Source organism: Hypanus sabinus, chromosome 3 (assembly GCF_030144855.1).
Source record: "Hypanus sabinus isolate sHypSab1 chromosome 3, sHypSab1.hap1, whole genome shotgun sequence".
NCBI classification, from domain to species: domain Eukaryota; kingdom Metazoa; phylum Chordata; class Chondrichthyes; order Myliobatiformes; family Dasyatidae; genus Hypanus; species Hypanus sabinus.
In genome coordinates, this window is record NC_082708.1 from 30,720,021 (window position 1) to 30,746,461 (window position 26,441).

The window sequence follows — 26,441 nt, forward strand, 5'->3', positions numbered from 1 at the left end:
TATTCCATTATTATGAAACCGAGGCAACTTTATGTGCACATAAAAATCCTAGACAAGCTGTTAGTGAAACTATTCCTCCAGTAATTACTTTGTTTGGTAGCCTTCTGGATATCAATTAATTGATGAAAAAACTATATATTTACAAACTAATTTCAATGTAAAATACCCTGAAAATGTTTTACTTGTGGAAAATTAAGATTGTTTTTAATGGCATACACCATCATATCTTTGCTTACCAATCAGTGACCCTTTAAAAGAAATACAATGTGGATTATTTATCCTTCAAGTAAATGTATTGCATTTAAATCAATCTTTTTAAAAATTTTGCTAATATTTCAGCTCTTGAATGTCTATCGTAATATACTCTATTGTCTTTGAATGCTTCATTTTAGGCATCCATTGAGTACATGGATGAGAGGTGTATGGAGGGATATGGGCCAGGTGCAGGTCAGTGGGACTAGGCAGAAAAATGGTTCGGCACAGCCAAGAAGGGACAAGAGGCCTGTTTCTGTGCTGTAATGTTCTGTGGTTGAGCCTGAATGTCAGCAAAGAGAAGGCAATGCCACAGGGGCCACTAGATTGTTTCTTCAAAGTTAATGTAAAACATTAGCCACTTTGCCACTGAACACAAAATTGTAGACAAATGTTGTCTTTGTAGTTAGTTCTTTTCTGCGAGAAATAAGGTTCCAGTGTGCTCATATATTGGTTTAGATTTCAAGCTGAAGCATTGAATTTTGGGCAGCAGGCAGAATGAGCCACCTGTTCCTTCATGTTGGCAGCTATATCCATAACCCAGAGAATGTCCTGATTGCCATGCCAACAACCAGTTGCATGCAAATAATGGTCATCATGCTGCCAAAGCTGGTCCTAGGGTGATGTGAAATCAGCTGAAGGCTGTAGGCCAGAGAACGGGGTGAGGATATTCAAAGTTCACAAGCCCCTATAAATACTGATGGTGCTGTGCAGACATGGCAGTGATTAATATTGCATTGCCTCTGCTGTTCCATTTTTGCTGAGTCATAAAATTGGTCTTCATGTGAAGTGGATTATTTAATGACACAATGGCAGTTCTTTTGTCTATATTTTATCTTTTGATCAGGCAACTGTAGATTGGTCAGAACATTCACTCAGGTCTGAATATGTGTAGCAATTAAACTTTAAAATTCAGATGCTTACAAGCCTTGTACTTCCCTGAGTGAGCTAAAATGCTTTTTCATCACTTAGTCTGAAACTGCTTCCAGTCGTCTCATAATTAACTCCTAAGGCTCGATTATGAAAGAGCAAATAAGGCTCCCTGATGGCTCAGGGAATTTATCTAATGAGTATTTAAACAGGATTGATTTCTGCTCTGAGCTGTGTGAACTTATCTTAGCCAAGTCAGTGAGAAGTGAGGCATCACAATTGGCATGGGGTTCCTAGTGTAGTGAGCAAAAGCTTTGCTTCAGGAACTGGTGTTTGTGTACATTGGACTTGTTATATGATGCCCTTTTTGTGAACAATTTCAGTTGAGGTGCTCCTGGCATACAGGAGGTTACTGTCACTCAAGGTCCGAAACGCATCAAAGTGTATTTATTTCTTTCAGGAATTAAACTAAAATAAAAAATGATTAAAGGAGAAATAAGTAAAAAGTTTTCGGAACTGAAGGATCAAAGCTTATGTGGTTGATGTTGCAGCACATTAGACTTTATGTGGTTGTAAGTGCATTCAGTTATTGCCCTGCTGGGAATGTTGCATGTTCCAAGACATATCATCTTACTTACTAAATGCAGCAAATTAAGACACTAATCATTGCACAAATGCAGAGATCATAGCTTGGCACCTAAAAACAACCAGGAAATGAGACACTTGACCTCTAAGTCCTTGGGAATTATGTAAGTCGATTGCAAAATGACAACCATTGTACTACAAAACAGGAAGGGATGATTTATATGAAGCCTTAAGCAATTGTGATAATGCTGACTGTGGCCAAAATTCCGAAGATTTAGAGAAAGGTCTCAGATGTGGCTGAACTGAAGCAAAATACAATTTGCAATGCTGCAAATTTTCTAACACAAAACTATGAGGCTGCTTGTTCTGTCACCAGTAAAATGGAACCAGTACAAACCCACCTGATGCAAGACCAAACACAAGAGGATTTATTAGTTGTTAGGATGCAGCTAGTTGTATGGTTAGAGGAAGAGAATTTAGTCATATTGAATGTTTAAATATTCACTTTTTAACATTGTATGAGATTTGAATTTTATATAGGTGTTCAGTTTTGTGATCTTTTTACACTTGCAGAGCTTGTAGAATTTTTCTATAAAGTATCAAGGGGTATGGATGGAGATCAGGAATTTTGACCAATTATCAGCCATGATTATATTGCCTGTCGGGGAAGAAGCAACAAGCCAAATGGCTTTATGCCTTCTATTTTGATTCTCATTTTCAGTATCATCATTTGAATTTTGTCCTGGAAAGGTAACAGAAGTTAGGAAAGTAAGAAAGTGTTGGAATCACTCACTCTTTTGAAAAGAGAAAAAGCTGAGTTAATGTTAAAGCCGGATAAGCTTATAACCAGTTAGAAACCTGGTATTATTCTGAACAGTTTGTATCAGAACTGGCCAGTTGTCCTGTAAGGATATGCATCTGTAATATTAATTCAGCTTTTCTTTCTCTACACACATACTGGCAACTTCACTGTGAACCATGTTTTACTCTTCTTGGTCATCATTGTGGAACAACTTTATGTATAATGCTGCACTGTAACATTACAATGTGTACGTTACCCATGTAAAGTCAAAATAACAAGTACTTCCTTGGCCTTGCCTCTAAATATTCAGCATAGCAATAAGTGTATATTGTACTTATCTTCCGAAATTTGATTCTATAATTATAGTGGGAGTGAAACCCAATGCAGAGTCTTCGCTATATCAGCTCAAACAATCCTACAAGAACCAATTTGTACCTCAGTTTGTGATATTCATATTTCACTTAAAAATCAATGCAAGATGCACATTAACAGTGCACTTGTTTCCTGATTACATTTATTGTTTTAATATACTTTATACTTTAATATTCTTTTTACACTGTATATTGATGATTTAGATTATGGATTAAATGGTTTTGTGGCTAAGTTTGCAGATGGCACCAAGATAGGTGGAGGAACAGGAAGTGTTGAAGAAACGGAAAAGTTGCAGAGAGACTTGGTCAATTTAGGAGAGTGGGCAAAGAAATAGCAGATGAGATACAATGTTGAGAAATGTACGGTTGGACATTTTGGAAGAAGAAACAATCGGGCAGATTATTATTTAGATAGGGAGAAAATTCAAAAATCGTAAGTGCAAAGGGACTTGGGGGTCCTCGTGCAGGATACCCTAAAGCAGGGGTCAGCAACCTTTGCCACTGAAAGAGCCACTTGGACCCGTTTCCCACAGAAAAGAAAACACTGGGAGCCGCAAAACCCGTTTGACATTTAAAATGAAATAACACTGCATACAACGTTTTGTTTTGCCTTTATGCTATGTATAAACAAACTATAATGTGTTGCATTTATGAAATTGATGAACTCCTGCAGAGAAAACAAAATTACATTTCTGCATGCAACAAAAACATTTTGAACTCAGAAAAAAAGACGTTGGGTTGAAGGTTACTTTTAAGTAAAATACTCAACGTCTATTTGAGTCCTCCTTGTATTTATGAAAAACGCCAAACTTAAATTTGCCGCCAGCAGCAAAAATAACGTCAGCCAGCTGTCAACCTGAAAAATAAAAGGACTATTTCACTGAACAATGAAAACATATTCATATACGTAAAATAATAGGCAATTAAAATATTTATCATACTTGGTCAGGTTGACTCACACCTGACAATGCAGTCGTATTCAGTAGGGATGGATCGATGCTTAGGGGAGTGACCGGGAAGGATAATGTGTTTTTTTCCTCTCTGAACTCACAGAAGCGTTTCCCAAACGATGTTTGCATTGCGATGATTGCAGAATGTAAATACTCCGAATTTATCATGTCGTGACCTTGTTTGAACTCTCTCAAATTGGGGAAGTGAGACAATGTGCTTTTCTGTAAATCTCTGGCAAGCAACGTCAAGTTGCGCTCGAATGCCAAAACATCGTCCAACATGTGCAGGGCTATACGTCCTTACCCCGTTGAAGAGCTGTGTTCAGCGTGTTCAGGTGCGCTGTCATGTCTACCATGAAGTGTAGCTTTTCCAGCCACTCTGGCTGTTCCAGCTCAGGAAAGGTGAGCCCTTTGCTGCCCAGGAAAGTTTTCACTTCTTCCAGACACGCGACAAAGCGTTTCAGCACCTTCCCTCTGGACAGCCAGCGATAAAAACACGTTGTAGCGGTGTGCTACATGCAGTCAGTAAACTGCAGTCAAAGATAGCTTTATTCGAACTAAACAGCCTTGCTTTTAAGCCTCCCTCAACCCGCCCCCCCATGGGCGCGGATGCTGCAAAAGACACGTACTCGCAAACCCCCGTAGGCTATCTCCCTTAGCCTGAACGCTGGCTAATTGTGAGCCGGTTCGGATGTGTCAGGAAATGGGTCGCCACAACGTCTTATTTAGATTGTACAAGATCACCATAATCTTCAAATTTAGAATTACATTTCAAAAACTAACAAACTAACATAAAATACATTTTAATTAAATACTGACCATGTAGCGGTGTGCTACACGCAGCGCTAAAATTACGACACGGAGTCGGTAACTGCAGTCGAAGGAAAAAACTTTATTCGAATTCTTCAGCCTCACTTTTAAGCCTCCCTCAACCTGCCCCCCATGGCGCAGAGGCTCCAAAGCTCTGTGTTCGCAAACCCCCGTAGGCTATCTAATTGTGAGCCGGTTCGGATGTGCCAGGAAAAGGGTCGCCACAACCAATTATTTCCCAAAGCAACAGGGAGCCGCAGCACAGATGTAAAAGAGCCACATGTGGCTCTGGAGCCGCGGGTTGCCGACTCCCGCCCTAAAGGTTAACCACCAGGTTGGATCGGCAATAAGGAAAGCGAATGCTATGTGGGCATTCATTTCAAGAGGAATAGTGTATTAGAGTAAGGAGGTGTTGATGAGGCTTTACGGGGTACTGGTGAGACCTTATTTGGACTACTGTGTGCAGTTTTGGGCCCCCTATCTTAGAAAGGATGTACTGATGTTGGAGAGAGTTCAGAGAAGATTTACAAGGGTGATTCCTGGAATGCAGGGGCTAACATATGAGGAGTGTTTGTCGGCTCTTGGACTGTATTCATTAGAGTATAGAAGAATGAGAGGGGATCTCACAGAAACATTTCGAATGTTGAAAGGGTTGGACAGAGTAGATGTGGAAAGGGTGTTTTCCTTGGTGGGTGAGTCCAGGACAAGCTGCCACAGTCTTAGAATTAGAGGGTATCCATTTAAAACAGAGATGAGGAGAAATTATTTTAGCCAGAGGGTCGTGGATTTATGGAATTCGTTGCCACATACAGCTGTGGATGCCCTATCATTGAAGGTGTTTAAGGAAGAGATTAATAGGTATCTAATTAGTCAGGGTATCAAGGGATATAGGGAGAAAGCCAGAAATTAGAACTAGATGGGAGAATAGTTTAGCTCATGGTGGAGTGTCAGATCAGACTCGATGGGCTGAATGGCCTACTTCTGCTCCTTTGTCTTGTGATCTTATGATTATGCTTTAGTAAAAGACACAAGTTCTAACCCATTTTTATATTGAGGAGAAATCAGTGTAACTGTTGCAGTTCACCACGAGTTGCTTTTTAAAACATTGCTTTCATGTTGCGTGTTTGCTAAGACAATTCAGATTTTCTCTTATCCTTATCAAGGATAAGAGTAATCACAATTTAATTTTTTTGCCTGCTCTTCAAGGCACTGTAATTCTTGGGTAATGCAGCTAAGAGTGATAGATGGCTGTGAGAAGACAATACGGGGGGTGATTGATAAGTTTATGGTAGAAGGAGTCAATTTTAGAAAACCTAGCACATTTATTTTTCACCCTCCCCTAGTTTTGCCACCATGTCCTCGTGGACCTCCTTGGGTGATAAGCCCTTGAGACCGAGGTAGCGGATGATTGCATGAAGGCCGATGGTGTCCATTTTCTCAGACAGTGCTTACTTGCAATTTTCAATTATCTGAAACAGAAATACCACAAAAGTTATTAACTTCAAACTTTCTGCATAATCACTCAAAGAATTGAACTGCACATGCATGTAATGAGAGCTGTATAATTCACCTCCTACCTTAGGCCACGAATTTATCAGTCACCCCCGCTGTGGGCCACTTTCTGGAGGTCCAAGATACCGACTTCTATAAAGAAGAGATCCATGACCGCTGGGCTAAGTGTGTAAATGTAAGAGGGGAACTATGTTGAAAAATAAACGTGCTACGTTTTCTAAAATCAATTTCTTCTACCTTAGGCCACAAACTTATCAATCAGCCCTCGTATTTTGTTAAAGGCTGCAACACACCACAGTCTGGTATCGTGACAAACATATTCTTCTCTGTGGAAAGACAATATCAGCTAGAGTTTGCCTTGATTTTTCCCCCTTTCAAGAATATATATATTTACATACAGAACCAAATGCAACAAAATTCCCTCTGGACCACAGTGTGCCCACAATACATATATCACACATATAAAACAAAATATTACCAGAAATAGGTTAATAAAATTCAACAATGCATGTAAGTTGTACAACACAAGTAAACAGTAAACAGCTCACTGTCCTAGAGACAAGATCTCAGTGGTGGCAGGATGTTTGTTAGTCTCACAGCCTGGGGGATGAATCTGTTACCCAGTCTGGGAGCCCTAATTCTGATGCTCCTTTACCTCCTTCCTGATGGTAGTGGTTCAAAGAGAATGTGGAATAGGTAGTAGGGATTCTCAACAATATTTTACGCCCTTTGTATACAATGCTGCTGGTAAATGTCACAATGGGGGGGGGGGAGGAAGACCCTGGTGATCTTCTCGGTGGACACTATCCTCTGTAGGGTCTTGCTGTTTGATGCATGCAGCTTCCATACCACACAATGATGCAGCCAGACAGGATACACCTGTTGGTGGCCTATAGAAATTTGTTAGAGTGCTGGGGGTGGGGAGCCTTGCCCACCTCAATCTCCTCAGGAAGTGTAGACACTGCTGTGCCTTCTTGACTAATGGGTGGGTCCAAGTTAGATCGTCTGTTAATGCACACTAAGGAACTTCGTGCTCTTCACTCTCTTCATGACAGAGCCTTTGATGTGCAATGGAGAGTGATTGACCTGTGCCTTCCTGAAATCCACAGTATTCTCTTTTGTCTTGTCCACGTTGTCCCGTGTGTCCCTGGTGTCACTTCTGTTGTTATTCTCACACCATTTTTACAAGCTTCTCTATCTCCATTGTGTATTCCGACTCATTGTTGCCAATGAGACCAACCACTGTTAAATCATCAGTGAATTGGATGCAGTTTGAGCTGGAACTGGCAATGCAGTCATGAATCAGCAGCATGAATGGCTGTGGGCTCAGCACACAGCCCTGAGGGCACCAGTTGGACTGTTTGGGTCTTTCTATCAAGAAGTCCAAGATCCTATTACAGAGAGGGATATTGAGTCCCAATGAGGGCAGTTTACTCACCAGCCTCTGAGAAATGATAGTATTAAATGCTGAACTGAAGTCGATGCGTAACAACATTCAGGTGTATAAAGCATAATTTTTTAGGTGGGACAGAAAGGAGTGGAGAACTTGAAGCTATGGCATCATCAGTGAACATGTTTGAGCAGTAGGCAAACTGGAAAGGGTCCATTGTAGATGGAAGGTGGGATTTTATATTATCCATTACCAGCCACTCAAAGCACTAATGATTAGGCAGTAAAGCGACTAGGCGGTAATCATTTAGCCCTGCTACTGTTGCTCTCTTTGGCACCAGAATGATGCTGGCTGCCTCAAAGCCTATAGGGACAGTGAACTGTTTCAGAGAGATATTCATTAAGACCTCTGTTAGCTGCGCTGCACAATCCCTCAGCTCCTGAGCAGGTATGTTGTCTGGACCCATAAATTTGCATGGGTTTACCCTGGCGTTGATCCTTCTCACCTCAGCTGTGCCAGACAAGGTACATGTTCCTCAGGGGAGATGTGGCTTTCCTCAGTGTCATATCATTAATTGCATCAAATCATGCATAGACTCATACAGTCTATCAGAGAGGCCTCACTATTGTTGATGCATAGGGCGGACTTGTAAACTGTTACGGTTTATATACCTTGCCACATGCCCCGTGTGTCCCTGGTGTCTCAAATGGCTGTGAATTTTCTGTAAATACTCCCACTTTGCCTTCCTGATGGCACAGGAGAGGCGCACGGTAACGTCCTAGTTCATTTTCCTATCTACCCAGTCATCAATCTTGTATATTCATCAACGTTGGCGTGATGATCAGAGAAAGCCATCTTCCTGAATAGCATCAATTCATGCATTTGAAACAATCCCGCATCGCTGAGGCGGCACCTTCTGGCCAAGTCTTGATCTCCCTGTAAAGTGGTCTGACTCATTTAATCAGTGGTTTGTATGCAGAGATTAGCAAAATGTATGTGAACTGAGTATCCAAGGTGGAGACTGGGGGCAGCATTGTAGGCTCCACAAACATTGGCATAGCAAGTTTCATATATCCTCACTTCTGGTTGCGAAATTGACATGCTGGTAGAACTTCGGCAGGACTGTTTTTAATTTGGCAAGATTGAAGTCACCAATTGCAATAAGGAAACCATTGGGGTGAGTGGCCTCAAAGGTCACAGATGGTGCTTCTCCAGCAACAGCACAGAAGATTATATAAACAGTAACAACCACAATGGCAGTGAAAGCTCTCAGTAAGTTAGCAGTAGGCTGTTTACTACCAAACCATTCACACACCAGTTCTTATTGACGTAGGCACACAGACTTCCTGTGCAGGTTTTATTAGAGGTCACAGCATTTCTGGCCACTTGAAAGGAGATTAGGCCTTCTACTTGGATGGGCAAGTCTGAAATGGTGTCCTGGAGCCACATTTGTGTCAGGACAAGTTTGCAGCGGTTCCTTATCTCCTACTAGTACAGGCACAGATGCAGGTAATCGTGCTTATTTTCTAGCATTTGGACGTTAGTGAGTAGAATCGTCAGGAGCATGGGCCTGCAGTTATCCGCTCTAAGTCTGGCATGAATCCCAGCACACTTACTGGGCTTTTATGTCCTTGCACACAGGCTCTTACATCCACTTCTCTGAGTAGCTAGTAGGCGACAGCACAATTCAATGGCCTACTCCACATGTTAGGCCATAACTGAACAGCACCTTCATTAACCATTTCACTAGTGGGGTAAACTTGCAGAGTTTAGTGTTTTTTTATGATCAAAGTGCTTTTCAATCATAGAAAAGACCATTGATTTGAGCTGGAGAGGTCACTGTGACTATGCATGCTGCCATCTTGTATAAGACTGCAGTTACCTCAGGCAACTCTTGAGTGTTCATTGTTGTTCGATATATATTCAGTGGCCACTTTATTGAATACACCTGTACCCCTGATCGTTAATACAAGTATCTAATCAGTCAATCATGTGGGAGCAACTCATTGTGTAAAAGCATACATACATGGTCAAGAGATTCTGTTGTTATTCAGACCAAACATCACAACGGGGAAGAAATGTGATCAAAGTGACTTCGACCATGAAATGATTGTTGATAACAGACGGGGTGGTTTGAGTATCTCAGAAACTGCTGAACTCCTGGGGTTTTTTCTAACAACAGTCCTAGAGTTGACAACAAATGGTGTGAAAAACAATAAAAAAGCAGTTTTGTAGGTGAAAATGCCTTGTTAATGAGTGAGGTCAGAGAATGACCAGACTGGTTCAAACAGACAGGAAGATGACAGTGACCTAAAAACCCATGTGTTGCAAAAGTGGTGTGCCGAAGAGCATTTCTGAATATTTTGAAGTGTATGGGCTATAGAAGCCGAAGACCATGAACGTACACTCAGTCAACACACACAAAAATGCTGAAGGAACTCAGCAGGCCAGGCAGCATCTATGGAAAAGAGTACAGTCAACGTTATGGGCCAAGACCCTTCATCAGTACTGGATTTCCAGCATCTGCAGATTTTCTCTTGTTTGTAATTGAACATACAGTGCCCACTTTATTCGGTATAGGAAGTACTAATAAAGTGGCCACTGTATATATATAGTATGTATATTAGAGGAATTCTGAAATATACAATACAACAAAGAACAAAGGATCCAAGTCATCCCAAACACAATCTATTCCAGCTGCTACCATCTGGGAAGTGGTACTGCAGCATAAAAGCCAGGACTAACAGGCTCTGGGACAGCTCCTTCCACCAAGCCATTTGACTGATGAACTCACGTTGATTTGAGTGTACTCTATGTTACATTAACTGTTCTATTTATTATAAATTATTATAAATAATTATGATTGCACATGGCACATTTAGATGGAGACATAACATAAAAGATTTTTACTTATGTATGTGAAAGATGTAAGAAATAAAATCAATTCAATTCAATATAATCTTAAAGAATAGCATAGCAGACAGGAGAGGCCAAATAGCCACCTGCTAATTCTATTTTTATATTTTTCTTTTGTCATTATGAAATCCTAGGCTGGAATAAGTTACCTCAGGTCATTTAGGGTAATTGAAAGTAAGATTTCACATAATTTCTGGTAAAAGAGTTTTTAGATACTGTATGTAATATTAAAAACAAGTTCAAAAACTCAAAAGTGACATATCTATGATAGCCTTCTTGTTAAAATGAGTTTTATTCTATCTAATGAAGTTCATTTGGGATTTGCTGAATTTGAATATGTGGACAAACCTTCAGTCTATTATTTTACATGTAATCTTGTTCAATAGAAGTATCTCCATCACTGTTTGTACTTTCTCAGTGTGAAGCCAGTGTTTCTATGGCAGTGTTGTAGCAGATAGTGTGGTGGGAAAGTGGTTAAGACTTTGCAAGACTTCAATGAAAATATGTGTTTGTGTGTGATTTGTTTACATTTCCTATTGCATTTGTTCACTTTGATGTTGTGATGTTAACTTTTTTCCCCCTCTTTGCAGGATGGCACAGTGTTTGATGGCAGGCCAATTGAATCGCTGTCTCTAATAGATGCTGTGATGCCTGATGTAGTACAGACTAGACAGCAAGCATTCAGAGATAAACTGGCACAACAACAGCAAGCAGCAGCTGCATCTTCAGCTCCACAGCAAACAACACCAAAGAATGGAGAAGCCACTGTTAATGGGGAGGAAAATGGGGCACACACTATCACAAGTAAGTATCGTAGGATATTTATTCATCTAAAAGTTGGAACATTTAGTTGCTAACACCAAAGAATTACTTCTGTTTGTAATTTCCAGGAATGGTAAATTTAAGGATATGGTGTGTTTAAAAATTACAACTAGATATGTAAAAGTGAATGTTGTAGAATTATCTGCCATTCTTAATTGGAATTCTATTATTTTATTTTAGATATACAGTAGCGTGCAAAAGTTTGGGCACCCCTGGTCAAAATTTCTGTTACTGTGAATAGTTAAGTGAGCAGAAGATGAACGATCTCCAAAAGTCATAAAGTTAAAGATGAAACATTCTTTTCAACATTTTAAGCAAGATCAGTGTATTATTTTAGTTTTGTACAATTTTAGAGTGGAAAAAAAGGAAAGGAGCACCATGCAAAAGTTCAGGCACCCCAAGAGATTCAAGCTCTCAGATAACTTTTACCAAGTTCTCAGACCTTAATTACCTTGTTAGGTCTATGGCTTGTTCACAGTCATCATTAAGAAACACAGGTGATGCAAATTTCAAAGCTTTATAAATACCCTGACTCTTCAAACCTTGTCCCAACAATCAGTAGCTATGGGCTCCTCTAAGCAGCTGCCTAGCACTCTGAAAATTAAAATAAATGATGCCCACAAAGCAGGAGAAAGCTATAAGAAGATAGCAAAGCATTTTCAGGTAGCCGTTTCCTCAGTTTGTAATGTAATTAAGAAATGGCAGTTAACAGGAACGGTAGAGGTCAAGTTGAGGTCTGGAAGACCAAGAAAACTTTCCAAGAGAACTGCTTGTAGGATTGCTAGAAAGGCAAATGAGAAACCCCATTTGACTGCAAAAGACCTTCAGGAAGATTTAGCAGACTCTGGAGTGGTGGTGCACTGTTCTACTGTGCAGCAACACCCGCACAAATAAGACCTTCATGGAACACTCATCTGAAGAAAACCTTTCTCACCACAAAATTCAGGGTCAGAAATTTGCAAAGGAACATCTAAACATGCCTGACGCATTTTGGAAACACGTCTTCTGGACTGATGAAGTTAAAATAGAACTTTTTGACCACAATGAGCAAAGGTATATTTGGAGAAAAAAGGGTGCAGAATTTCATGAAAATAAATTCTGTTAAGTTAAGCAACTGTTAAGCACGGGGTGGATCGATCAAGCTTTGGGCTTGTGTTGCAACCAGTGGCACGGGGAACATTTCACTGGTAGAGGGAAGAATGAATTCAATTAAGTACCAGCAAATTCTGGAAGCAAACATCACACCGTCTGTAAAAAAGCTGAAGATGTAAAGAGGATGGCTTCTACAACAGGATAATGATCCTAAACACACCTCAGAATCCACAGTGGACTACCTCAAGACGCGCAAGCCCTCACAGACCCCTGACCTAAACATCATTAAAAATCTGTGGATGTACCTCAAAAGAGCAGTGCATGCAAGACGACCCAAGAATCTCACAGAACCAGAAGCCTTTTGCAAGGAAGAATGGGCGAAAATCCCCCAAACAACAATTGAAAGACTCTTAGCTGGCTACAGAAAGCGTTTACAAGCTGTTATACTTGCCAAAGGGGGTGTTACTAAATACTGACCATGCAGGGTGCCCAAACTTTTGCTTTGGGCTCTTTTCCTTTTTGTTATTTTGAAAATATAAAAGATGGAAATAAAAAAGTGATCTTGCTTAAAGTATTAAAGAAATGTGTCATCTTTAACTTTATGCCTTTTGGAAATCAGGTCATCTTTTACTTGCTTAGCTATTCACAGTAACGGAAATTTTGACCAGGGGTGCCCAAACTTTTGTATGCCACTGTATATGCATTAGCCCTTATACACTTCTTGAGGCCTATTACTTCTAGATAGTGTATTCTAAGAATATTTATAGAATACTTTATGTTAATATTTGGAATTGTGTTTATTTATTAAACATCAGTATATCTAAATATGTAACTATATGTTAGTATGCCATTAACATTTCACCTTCCCATTGCCTTGGTTAGCAGCTAGCAGAGTCATCACTTTGACATGTTTATGTGTGTACAACCTATGGAGGTATATAGTCTGAAGAAATTTTACAAAACAATCATTTATAGCTACACTAAGAGTCCAATTAGAATTTAGTTTGATACTCATCTTGCTCTTTCTTGAAGTATCACAATTTCAATACAATTATTAAATATAAATTGACTTGGACAGATCTTATATTTCCATCCTTCCTAAATATAACTCATTTCTGAAATATGCGGCTGGATGCCTTTTTTAAGTTCTACATTCCAGAGATGCAAAGTATTAGTACAGGAGTCCAGCAATGCAGACTCCCCCCTCCTTCCACCCACCAGAGCAAAGCTGTTCCCCTGTGTCTCAGACTGCATTAAAAAACTGCCGGTGGTTCTGTAGTAATCCATGCTGGGAGAGAAGATCACAAAAGTTGGGCATGGGGCATTGCTCAGATTCTGGTTCTCCAAATGCAGACCTAATCAAGCTCAGGACGTGAGCCCTCAATACCTACACCTGATTCTATGCTCGGGACCATGCTCACTTGAGATACGGGTCTGAAGGTGCCAACACAGGGAACTGAAACAAGGAGGGAATTAAACAAAAGGGTGTAGACAAGATTATGTGTGTGTGTATGTGTATACTGTATGCTGTGATCCAAGTGCATGCATATATGTTTGGAGTGTATGCGCACATGCATGCCGATTAATGAACTCCATACAGGTGATAATCCTCTGCAGCAAAGGTATTTCTCCAGTTGTCTCAGATCTTCTTGCCTGTGGATCAAGACCTTACTATGATCATGTTATATCATAGCTGATTTATAATGACTATCAGTGCTAAAAAGATTCATGTCAAGCATCTTTCATTCCTGACTCTGAGAAGCTGCCTAAGAATCTGAGGCTTGAAGATACATATGTCAACCAAGATACATAAAATTTACATTTCCATTTAAGAGTTAAAAAATACCAGTTGGTCACTAAAATCCTCAAGCATTTTTACCTTTTTGCAGCTAATAAATAGTGCTGCTAATTTTAGTATCCCTGCTGTTGCCATAGTTTTCAGCTGATTCAATACAAAATGGAAATTGAATCTGTTGTCTTGGAGTTTCAGCTGTATGCTGGTACACATTTAACCATTGTAGGAGATAATTTGGAAACTTAAAAGATGTATCATAAAAGAATAAATTATTGTTAAAGCAACATTACTGTTTCCAGTGACTGCAGAATATAGTAAATCTTTACCATGGCTCGGTTTGCCTTCATTAATCAAGCTAAGATGTAGAGTAATTTTTTTCTAAGTGTCTAATACTTGAAATTTTTTTTATATATAGATAATCATTCTGATGCTATGGAAATAGATGGAGATGTTGAAATTCCTTCCAACAAATCCACAGTCTTAAGGGGTCATGAATCGGAAGTATTCATTTGTGCCTGGAACCCTGTCAGTGATCTTTTGGCATCAGGGTAGGTATTGCATAAGCCATAAGATTGGACCGAAATATAAATGACATAAAAAGATGCAGCTAAGTCTTTCGTCCTGACCTCAGAAGCACAGTTCTCATTTTTCTCATCTCTCAGATAGCTAGAACGATGATGTGTTTGTTTATATTCTAAAACTTCTCTATACTGGGCTTCTATGTGCTCCAACCAAAGAGACACAAAGTTCTCAGTGCCACTGAAAATGTTCTTTCACCATTTTGAGACAATTCAGGCCAGTGGGAATGTTACACTTTTTGAGTTGGCTTTGAGAACAACCTTGAATCATTTCTCTCCAACTCATAATCTCTTCCCTGGATAGAATTCAAATTAAGGTGTGTGCAGTCTGAATCCTGGCCTGGAATAACATAGTCTGCCTCTCAGAATTGACTGAGTACAGTAGGGGTTCCAGTTCTGGTGTTAGCTGCCTGGGAGAAGATGTTCATGTTGTTTTATCACAAAGAAGAGAAGATCTGCAGATGCTGAAAATCCAAGCAACACACTGGAGGACCTCAGAATGCTGGAAAAACTCAACAGGCCAAGCAGAAAAGAGTGCGGTCGAAGTTTCGGGCTGAGACTCTTCAGCAGGACTCCTCAAGGGTTTCACTGAAGGGTCTTGCAGAAGGATCTTGACCCAAGCCGTCATCTGTGCTCTTTTCCATAGATGCTGCCTGGCCTGCTGAGTTTCTCCAGCATTTTGTGGATGTTGTTTTATGTATCCTTTCAGAGGATTTACAGGATACTACATCAGCAACATCGGTATTGCTTTTCCAGTGAGGTGCTTTTGTTGTAGTCCATGTCTCAAAAGCATCCAGCAGCATAGGGAATCAGAATCAGCTTTAGTATCACCAGCATACAGTGGCATGCAAAAGTTTGGGCACCCCAGTCAAAATTTCTGTTACTGTGAATAGCTAAGCGAGTAAAAGATGACCTAATTTCCAAAAGGCATAAAGTTAAAGATGACATATTTCTTTAATATTTTAAGCAAGATTTCTTTTTTATTTCCATCTTTTATAGTTTCAAAATAACAAAAAAGGAAAAGGGCCCGAAGCAAAAGTTTGGGCACCCTGCTTGGTCAGTACTTAGTAACACCCCCCCTTTGGCAAGTATCACAGCTTGTAAATGCTTTCTGTAGCCAGCTAAGAGTTTTTCAATTCTTGTTTTGGGGATTTTCGCCCATTCTTCCTTGCAAAAGGCTTTTAGTTCTGTGAGATTCTTGGGCCGTCTTGCATGCACTGCTCTTTTGAGGTCTATCCACAAATTTTTCATGATGTTTAGATCGGAGGACTGTGAGGGCCATGGCAATATCATCAGCTTGTGCCTCTTGAGGTAGTCCATTGTGGATTTTGAGGTGTGTTTAGGATGTTACGAATGCAGCAGCGATGAATATGAAATTGAGACAGGGTTTAAAACAAATCCCGAACTTTATTAACCTCTGCTCAAAACTTAGAAAAGTAAACAAATGACTAACATAACCGGAAGTTAACAGTTAGGCGGCAATATCTAACAAACAGTCAAACTTAGAAACTGTTCTTAATGAGTTCTCATTCCAGCATAGACTTAAAGTGATAAATTCAAAAATCCATGTGATTTATACAGTCAGTAAGGAGAGACTTCCCTGAAACAAACGATTCCTTCGAAATAACGACAATCTGCCGATCCCACAGTTGGGAGATACCTTGTTCGTCAAAATCAGGAAGAAATAAAAGGAACTGACCTTTTGACTGGAGGGTGGTCACTACACAAACCTTCCTGACCTTGCAGGGATTCAACTCAAATGTGCACGCCACAATTCCTGAACGAAGTAAAAAAAAAGGTTGATCATTCCAAAGACGCTGAACGACATTAACTTTATCCAATCCTTTGAACTTGAATAACTCCGGTAATGCCTTCACTCTCCTATACTGGACTGTAAGGGAAAAATAAACGTGCAGCAAACAAAACTGGTGGAGCCTCACACTTCTGACCAGCAACAGCAATGTTGCATCAAAAATAAAAATGAGAACTGCATCACAAACCACAGGTTGGTTTAAATACAGTTTGGAACATGCCATCGCGTGACATAACATCGCCCCATGGCAAGAGACAATTACATCATCCCACTCACAAGACCTTTACATCATCCCACTGTCCCATGTTCAAACTGTGAACATGTAACAAAGTTCATTATCCTGTTGTAGAGGCCATCCTCTTTTCATCTTCAGCTTTTTTTTTACAGATGGTGTGATGTTTGCTTCCAGAATTTACTGGTACTTAATTGAATTCATTCTTCCCTCTACCAGTGAAATGTTCCCCGTGCCACTGGCTGCAACACAAACCCAAAGTGTGATCAATCCAACCCCGTGCTTAACAGTTGGAGAGGTGTTCTTTTCATGAAATTCTGCACCCTTTTTTCTCCAAACATACCTTTGCTCATTGCGGCCAATAAGTTATATTCTAACTTCATCAGTCCACAAGGCTTGTTTCCAAAATGCATCAGGCTTGTTTAGATGTTCCTTTGCAAACTTCTGTTGCTGAATTTTGTGGTGAGGTTGCAGGAAAGGTTTTCTTCTGATGACTGTTCCATGAGGGTCAGATTTGTGCAGATGTCGCTGCACAGTAGAACAGTGCATCACCACCCCAGAGTCTGCTAAGTCTTTCTGAAGGTCTTTTACAGTCAAACAGGGTTTTTGATTTGTCTTTCTAGCAATCCTATGAGCAGTTCTCTTGGAAAGTTTTCTTGGTCTTCCAGACCTCAACTTGACCTCCCCCATTCCTGTTAATTGCCATTTCTTAATTACATTACAAACTGAGGAAACGGCTACCTGAAAATGCTTTGCTATCTTCTTATAGCCTTCTCCTGCTTTGTGGGCATCATTTATTTTAATTTTCAGAGTGCTAGGCAGCTGCTTAGAGGAGCCCATAGCTACTGATTGTTGGGACAAGGTTTGAGGAGTCAGGGTATTTATAAAGCTTTGAAATTTGCATCACCTGCATTTCTTAATGATGACTGTGAACAAGCCATAGACCTAACAAGGTAATTAAGGTCTGAGAACTTGGTAAAAGTTATCTGAGAGCTTGAATCTCTTGGGGTGCCCGAACTTTTGCATGGTGCTCCTTTCCTTTTTTCAAAGAAAAATAATACACTAGTCATGCTTAAAATGTTGAAAAGAATGTTTCATCTTTAACTTCATGACTTTTGGAGATCAGTTCATCTTCTACTCACTTAACTATTCACAGTAACAGAAATTTTGACCGGGGTGCCCAAACTTTTGCATGCCACTGTATGTCATCAATTTGTTGTTTTTGTTGCAGCAATACAATGCAATACATAATAGAAAAAACAGTGAATTACACTAAGTATATATTAAATAGTTACATTTAATAAATAGTGCAAAAATACAAACATTTGTAGAAATAAAAAAGTAGTGAGTTAGTGTTCATGGGTTCATTGTCCATTCAGAAATTGGGTGGCAAAGTGGAAGAAGCTGTTCCTGAATACCTCCTTCCTGATTGTAGCAATGAGAACAAGGCATAATCTGGGTGATGGGAGTAGTTAACGATGCATGCTACCTTTTTGAGGCATTGCTCCTTGAGGATGTTCTGTTTACTACAGAGGCGATTGCTCATGATGGGGCTGACTAAGTTTACAACTCTCTGCAGCTTATTTCAGTCCTGTGCAGTAGCCCCCCACCCCCACCATACCAGATGGTGATGCAGCCAGTTAGAATGCTCATCATGGTTCATCTGTAGAAATTTGTGAGTGTTCTTAACCCCTAATGCAATATAGCCACTGTCATGTCTTTGTAGCTGCATTGATCATTGGGTCTGGGATAGAACCTCAGTGATACTGACCCCCAGTAATTTGAAATTGTTCACTCTTTCCACTTCATATCTCTCAACGAGGACAAGTCTGTTACATCATCTTACCCTTTCTGAAGTCCACAATCAGTTCTTTGGTCTTACTGACATTGAGTGCAAGGTTGTTGCTGCAACACTACTATTACTGTTTCCTGGTAGACTGTGAGATTTAAGGTCTGCGTTGTGGTTTGAACTCCTTTCCTCATTTGGCAGCAGCTGCATAGATGGTATGAGAATAATGTTCAGTGCCCTCAATGAACTCTGCCTTGTTTAAGAGATGCCTCCCAAAATATGGGAAGCAATTTATATTTCTCACAAACTTCTTGTGAACAAGAAAGGGTGGGGTGTTGTGCAGTACATTTCTATATCTTAAATATACAGCAGTTTTTTCATAAGCTTCAGAGCATGATTCAAAGAGCTTGGCCTCCCCAAATGTAGCCATTAATGAACATCATCTGTGAACTACAAATCTATGATGGGTTGAAGTGATTGTGATTCCAGAGTGGGGGCAACATGGGTTGTAGTTTCTGATTTATTCTATAGATTATCTCCACTCCTTCAGAAAACCTTTTGGAGATGAGAGGTAGCATTGCAGTAAGAAACATTAGGAAAACCATTAATTCATTAAGGTTTGGTCATTTGTAGACTATTAAGGTTATAGCTTGCATGTTATCATTTAGCTGGTATAAGTTAGATGAATTTCTATGGCAGCTTCAATGATGAATACACAAGTAATTATTTTCTAGTTAAACAGAAATATCCAGAACAATTTTAAATATGGATCAATTCATAAAAAAAATTAAAATAGAGCTCAAAATGTTGTAGCTGGTGATGCTGTCTTACCAATGAAACCACATCACTGTTTCAAAATAAGGAGGACGAATTCTTGACAAAGCACTTACAGCACTACCGTGCCACCTAGTGGCACAAAGCTCATTTCCTAGCAAAACATTATTATTAAACATTAAGAAGCCTTTTCACAAAAGGAAATGGAGGGACAGATGGTCAAAACCTTGGTCAAAAAGAATTTTTTTAAGGAGCACCTTAAATGGAGAGAAACTGAGTAGAAGCACAAGTATTTAGAAAGGGAATTCCAATGCATAAGGAGTTGGAGATAGAGAACGCGATTAGGAAGAGTTTAGAATTGGGGATGTGCAAGTCACCAGAACAGAAAGAATATAGATATCTCAGAGGGTTGTGAACGAGATACGATTATAGGGATAGGCAATGCTAGAAAGATGAATGGTTTTCAAAATAAGAATGAACATTTTAAAATCCTGGACACCCAGAATCCAATGCAAGTTAGTAATAAACATGACACGGTGTAAATATGGACATGGGAAACAGGATTTGGAATGACCTGAAACTTGGAGTTTGTGTAAGAGAGGTCAGCTAAATTTACAATGGGAGTTCTCAAGTCCAACCATACGCAAGGTATTCATAACAAATGGTATAAGGTGGGGATAGAGCTGATGATATCAAAGACATGGAACTGAGTTGGAAGCACACCTTGAAATTGAATAAGATACCATGGTTAAAAGTAGAAAATAAATAGATGAATGGAGTTGTTGGCTTCTAAAAAGTTTGTGGCAGGATAAAGATAATGGCTTCCATCCTTTCAATTACCTAGGCAGGTAATATTTCTGTTTATGGAATACTGAATATTTATTAAGCAGAATGTATCTTAGAGACATATACTAAATGGCCGCTTTATCAGGTACACCTGTTAATGCAAATACCTAATCAGCTAATCATGAGGCAGCAACCCAGTGCATAAAAGCATGCTGACTTGGTCAAGATGTTCTGCTGTTAATCAGATCAAACATCAGAATGGGGAAAAAATATGATTTAAGTGACATTAACCATGGTTGGTGGTTTCAGTATCTCAGAAACTGCTAATCTGCAGGGATTTTCGCACTCACCTCAATAATATAGGCCCTACCAAGGATTGCATCTGCAGTATGCTACCATCCACACTGGACCCCTACAATTCACCTACCAACACAACCAATCGACAGATGATGCAACAGCCACAACTCTACACACCGTCCTTACACATCTGGAGAAGAAGGATGCTTATGTGAGAATGCTGTTCTTGGGCTACAGTTCAGCATTCAACACCATAATTCTCTCCAGGCTCGACAAGAAGCTCAAAAACCTCAGCCTTCACCCTGCCTTTATAGCTGGATCCTGGATTTCCTGTCAGATCACTGGCAGGTGGTAAGAGTGGGCTCCCTCACCTCTGCCCCTCTGACCCTCAACACAGGTGCCCCTCAGGGTTGTGTCCTAGTCCCTCTCCTTTACTTTCTATAAACCCATAACTGTGTCGCCACCCACAGCTCCAATCTGCTAATTTAATTTGCTGACAATACTACACTGATTGGCCTAATCTTAAATAATAATGAGGCAGCCTACAGAGATGAAGTCATCACCCTGACACAGTGGTGTGAAGAAAACAACCTCTCCCTCAATGTCGCAAAACCAAAGGTGCTGATTGTGGACTATAGGAGGAATGGAGACAGACTAACCCCTATTGACATTGATGGATCTGGGGTTGAGAGGGTGAACAGCTTTATGTTCCTTGACGTACAAATCATTGAGGATCTTATATGGTCTGTACATACCGGCTGTGTAGTGAAAAAGGCACAACAGCGATTAATTCACCTCAGACAGTTGAAGAAGTTTGATATGAACTTTCTACAGGGGCACAATTGAGAGCATCCTGACTGGCTGCATCACTGTCAGGTGTAGGAACTGTTCTATCCTCAATAGCAGGACTCTGTATAGAGTGGTATGGACAGCCCAGTGCAACTGTAGATATGAACTTCTCACTATTCAGGACATTTACAAAGACAGGTATGTAAAAAGGGCCTGAAGAATCATTGGGGACCTGAGTCACCACAACCACAAACTGTTCCAGCTGCTACCATCTGGAAAATGGTACCACAGCATAAAAGCCAGGACCAACAGGCTCCAGGGCAGCTTCTTCCACTGGGCCATCAGACTGATTAATTCATGCTAATGCAATTGTATTTCTATGTTATATTGACTGTCCTGATGCACATAATTTTTATTATAAATTACATATCAATTGCCCATTGCACATTTAGATGGAGATGTAACGTAAAGATTTTTACCCATTTATATGAAGGATGTAAGAAATAAAGTCAATTCAATTTATTTCACAATAGTCTCTAAAATTGATAGAAAATGGTGTGAAAATGAAAAACATCCAGTGAGCAGCAGTTCTGTGAGTGAAATCACCTTGTTAATGAGTGAGGTCAGAGAATGACCAGATTGATTCAAGCAGTCAGGAAGGTGACGGTAACCCATGTGTTGCAACAGTGGTGTGCAGAAGAGCTTCTCTGAGTACACAACATGTCATATGCTGAAGTAGATGGGCTACAGCAGAAGAAGACCAAGAGCATCTACTCAGTATCCACTTTATTAGGTACAGGAGGTACTTAATAAAGTAGCCACTGAGTGAAATGGTAAGAGGAAGGAGGTTTTGGAAAGATCCTCAAGTGGGACCATTATGAAAGTTTGGGACTGAAAGCAGATGATTCTCTAACTGCAACTAGAGAGGTAAGAACGCAGAATAATTAAAAACGTAGATGCTAGTGATCAGAAATAAAAACAAAAATTGTGGAAACCCAGATCAGATCAGGCAGAATCTGTGAAAAGTAGAGCAGTTAATTTTCCAGGTCAAATACCTTTCAAAATAAGTGTCTCGAACTGAAACAATAATTCTTTCCTTCTTTCTTTCTTGCCTGAACTGCTGAGTATTTTCTGGTTTTATATTTAATAATAAAAGGTGGCACAATGGTGTAGTGTTAAAGCATAATGCCATTTTATTGCCAGTGATACAGATTGTTTGATAAGAGTTTGTGTGTTCTCCTCATGACTGCCTGGGTTCTCCTGTTACCTGCTACATTTCAAAGATAGAACATATAACCATAGAACATTACAGCACAGAAACAGGTCTTTTAGCCCTTCTTGGCTGTGCCGAACCGTTTTTCTGCCTAGTTCCACTGACCTGCACCTGGACCATATCCCTCCACACACCTCTCATCCATGTACCTGTCCAAGTTTTTCTTAATTTTAAAAGTGAGCCTGCATTTACAACTTCATCTGGCAGCTCATTCCACACTCCCACCACTCTCTGTGTGAAGAAGCCCCCCCTCATGTTCCCTTTAAACTTTTCCCCCATGTCCTCTGGTTTTTTTTCTCCCCTAGCCTCAATGGAAAAAAGCCTGCTTGCATTCACTCTATCTATACCCATTATAATTTTATATACCTCTATCAAATCTCCCCTCATTCTTCTACGCTCTAGGGAATAAAGTCCTAACCTATTCAACCTTTCTCTGTAACTCAGTTTCTCAAGTCCCGGCAACATCCTTGTAAACCTTCTCTGCACTCTTTCAACCTTATTAATATCCTTCGTGTATTTTGGTGACCAAAACTGTACACAATACTCCAAATTCGGCCTGACCAATGCCTTATACAACCTCACCGTAACATTCCAACTCTTACAGTCAAATGTTGTGGATTAGTAAGTTAGTTGGACACATGGGTGTAATTGAGCAGTGTGGACTAGTTGGATAGAAGGGTCTGTTACCATGGTGCATCTCTAAAGTAAAAATAAATAAAATAATAAAAGCACATATGTATAATTCTATCCAGATGAATCATGCATTAAGAAGGTGGAAGGTACTGTGGTCAGCCATGTATATAACCATATAACAATCACAGCACGGAAACAGGCCATCTCAGCCCTCCTAGTCCGTGCCGAACCCTTAATCTCACCTAGTCCCACCTACCCGCACTCAGCCCATAACCCTCCACTCCTTTCCTGTCCATATACCTATCCAATTTTACCTTAAATGACACAACTGAACTGGCCTCTACTACTTCTACAGGAAGCTCATTCCACACAGCTATCACTCTCTGAGTAAAGAAATACCCCCTCGTGTTTCCCTTAAACTTTTGCCCCCTAACTCTCAAATCATGTCCTCTCGTTTGAATCTCCCCTACTCTCAATGGAAACAGCCTATTCACGTCAACTCTATCTATCTCTCTCAAAAATTTAAATACCTCGATCAAATCCCCCCTCAACCTTCTACGCTCCAATGAATAGAGACCTAACTTGTTCAACCTTTCTCTGTAACTTAAGTGCTGAAACCCAGGTAACATCTAGTAAATCGTCTCTGCACTCTCTCTAATCTATTGATATCTTTCCTATAATTCGGTGACCAGAACTGTACACAATATTCCAAATTTGGCCTGACCAATACCTTGTACAATTTTAACATTACATCCCAACTTCTGTACTCAATGCTCTGATTTATAAAGGCCAGCATTCCAAAAGCCTTCTTCACCACCCTATCTACATGAGACTCCACCTTCAGGGAACTATGCACTGTTATTCCTAGATCTCTCTATTCCACTGCATTCCTCAATGCCCTACCATTTACCCTGTATGTTCTATTTGGATTATTCCTGCCAAAATGTAGAACCTCACACTTCTCAGCATTAAACTCCATCTGCCAACGTTCAGCCCATTCTTCTAACCGGCATAAATCTCCCTGCAAGCTTTGAAAACCCACCTCATTATCTACAACACCTCCTACCTTAGTATCATCGGCATACTTACTAATCCAATTTACCACCCCATCATTCAGATCATTTATGTATATTACAAACAACATTGGGCCCAAAACAGATCCCTGAGGCACCCCGCTAGTCACCGGCCTCCATCCCGATAAACAATTATCCACCACTACTCTGTGGCATCTCCCATCTAGCCACTGTTGAATCCATTTTATTACTCCAGCATTAATACCTAACGCTGGTATTCAACCTTCTCAACTAACCTTCCATGTGGAACTTTGTCAAAGGCCTTGCTGAAGTCCATATAGACTACATCCACTGCCTTACCCTCGTCAACATTCCTCGTAACTTCTTCAAAAAATTCAATAAGGTTTGTCAAACATGACCTTCCACGCACAAATCCATGCTAGCTACTCCTAATCAGATCCTGTCTATCCAGATAATTATAAATACTATCTCTAAGAATACTTTCCATTCATATACCCACCACTGATGTCAAACTGACAGATCTATAATTGCTAGGCTTACTTCTAGAACCCTTTTTAAACAATGGAACCACATTCCTCCGGCACAATCCCCGTTTCTAATGACATCTGAAAGATCTCCGTCAGAGCTCCTGCTATCTCTACACAAACTTCCCTCAAGGTCCTGGGGAATATCCTGTCAGGACCTGGAGATTTATCCACTTTTAAATTTCTTAAAAGCGCCAGTACTTCCACCTCTTTAATTGTCATAGGTTCCATAACTTCCTTACTTGTTTCCCACACCTTACACACCTTCCCACACCTTACACAATAATGTATGATTATAGAAAGATAAAAAAGGGATGAAGATGTGACCTCTGTCACAATATTTACCTCTAGAGTTGATTTCCTGGTTAATTCTTAATTTGGGGCTCAAAGATTAATGCTTCAGACATCTAATTACCAAGATGGGGAATATGAATCTTCATAACTTGTAAAAAAAAATGTAATTTGTCATCTTTCTAGTTCTGGAGACTCAACTGCAAGAATATGGAACCTCAATGAAAATAGCAATGGTGGCCCTACTCAATTAGTACTAAGGCATTGTATCAGGGAGGGCGGACAGGATGTTCCCAGCAATAAGGATGTTACATCACTCGACTGGAATGTAAGTTTCTATGATTATAAAATCAATTAGTAGCCTTGTGTGAGTCATTGTAATTAAAATCTATTAACTATTAACTCAATCTTTATTTTTCAAAAGAACATCATTAGGAATCAAAAGTAGTACTCCCAAATAAGTAGTCTTTGTGAGTTAATGAATTACAAATAGTGATTTGTTTCATTTATATTACTGTATTGAAAACATCCTGTCACTAAATAATGTCTTACTTTGGCAAGAGTTCTTTAAACAACCATTCCATGCAATGTTCATGTAATGTCCATATAGTTCAGATTTAATGATCAGTCACTTTCTAATCCTCGTAAGTTATTCTGTGAAAGCTTCCTCCTTTTATCAGTCATCAGCTAGAAATTGTATTTCAGAAATTGAATTTTCAACTTGCCTTTGTTGATGTAAAAATAAATATTTGATTGAGTTGATAGTTTTATTTCTTTTGGGTGTCATCATTGCTAGAGGGAATTTCTTGCATTAATTTAATTGATGAAGTTCAAGGGCATTTAGGACAAGCCTAGGAAAAAAGAAACAGCAGTACCTACTCCAAGCTCACTGTGATGAGTCAAAGCAAACTGATTACACGTGTGCCTTAGTACATCAACATTGCAGATTACTGTGCTAAAAGACTTTTTTTCTGCTTAGAGTAAAATTCTGTTCCACACACTGATCTTGTAAGTACCCTTGCTACAGCCTACACCCATCCTCCACAGCTGCAATTATGATGTAATCTGGCATACCTCCAGAACTAGAAGCTACAGTGGAGATGCTAATAGTATTATTAATATGGGATTTGTAAATGTGATATGAGAAAAGTTGGCACAAACCTTAAATCAAAATTGATCTGAATTTTGGCTCATTTTGAAGGATTCAGGGTCAAGTACTGAGTTTTGTGGGAACATGAGCATATCAGCTGAATGTTTAGTGTGATCTTATACTCTACTGAAAATAGGGTATTCTGTGCTGTATTGCACTTTCTACTGTACCTTGTTAATTTTCACAAACAAATTTGACTTCCTGCTCTATTTTATTCAGTTTTGATCTCACCTTTCTCTGGCCATTAGATTTTCTGTAACATGTCAAAACCTCTCCCCCCTGCACAAAAGAGAATGGCATCCAGATCATCA

General features: G+C 39.8%; 1 protein-coding gene across 8 annotated transcripts in view; it reads left to right on the forward strand.

Annotated features, from left to right (window-relative positions):
• Positions 1-26,441, forward strand: part of LOC132391148 (F-box-like/WD repeat-containing protein TBL1X) — a 349,009-nt gene that overhangs the window by 300,394 nt on the left and 22,174 nt on the right. For all 8 annotated transcript variants that reach the window (XM_059963975.1, XM_059963972.1, XM_059963977.1 and 5 more), the window contains 3 exons: positions 11,049-11,262; positions 14,583-14,715; positions 25,167-25,308. In XM_059963975.1, coding sequence (XP_059819958.1) covers positions 11,049-11,262; positions 14,583-14,715; positions 25,167-25,308 — 489 coding nt within the window. The remainder of the gene's footprint in view (positions 1-11,048; positions 11,263-14,582; positions 14,716-25,166; positions 25,309-26,441) is intronic.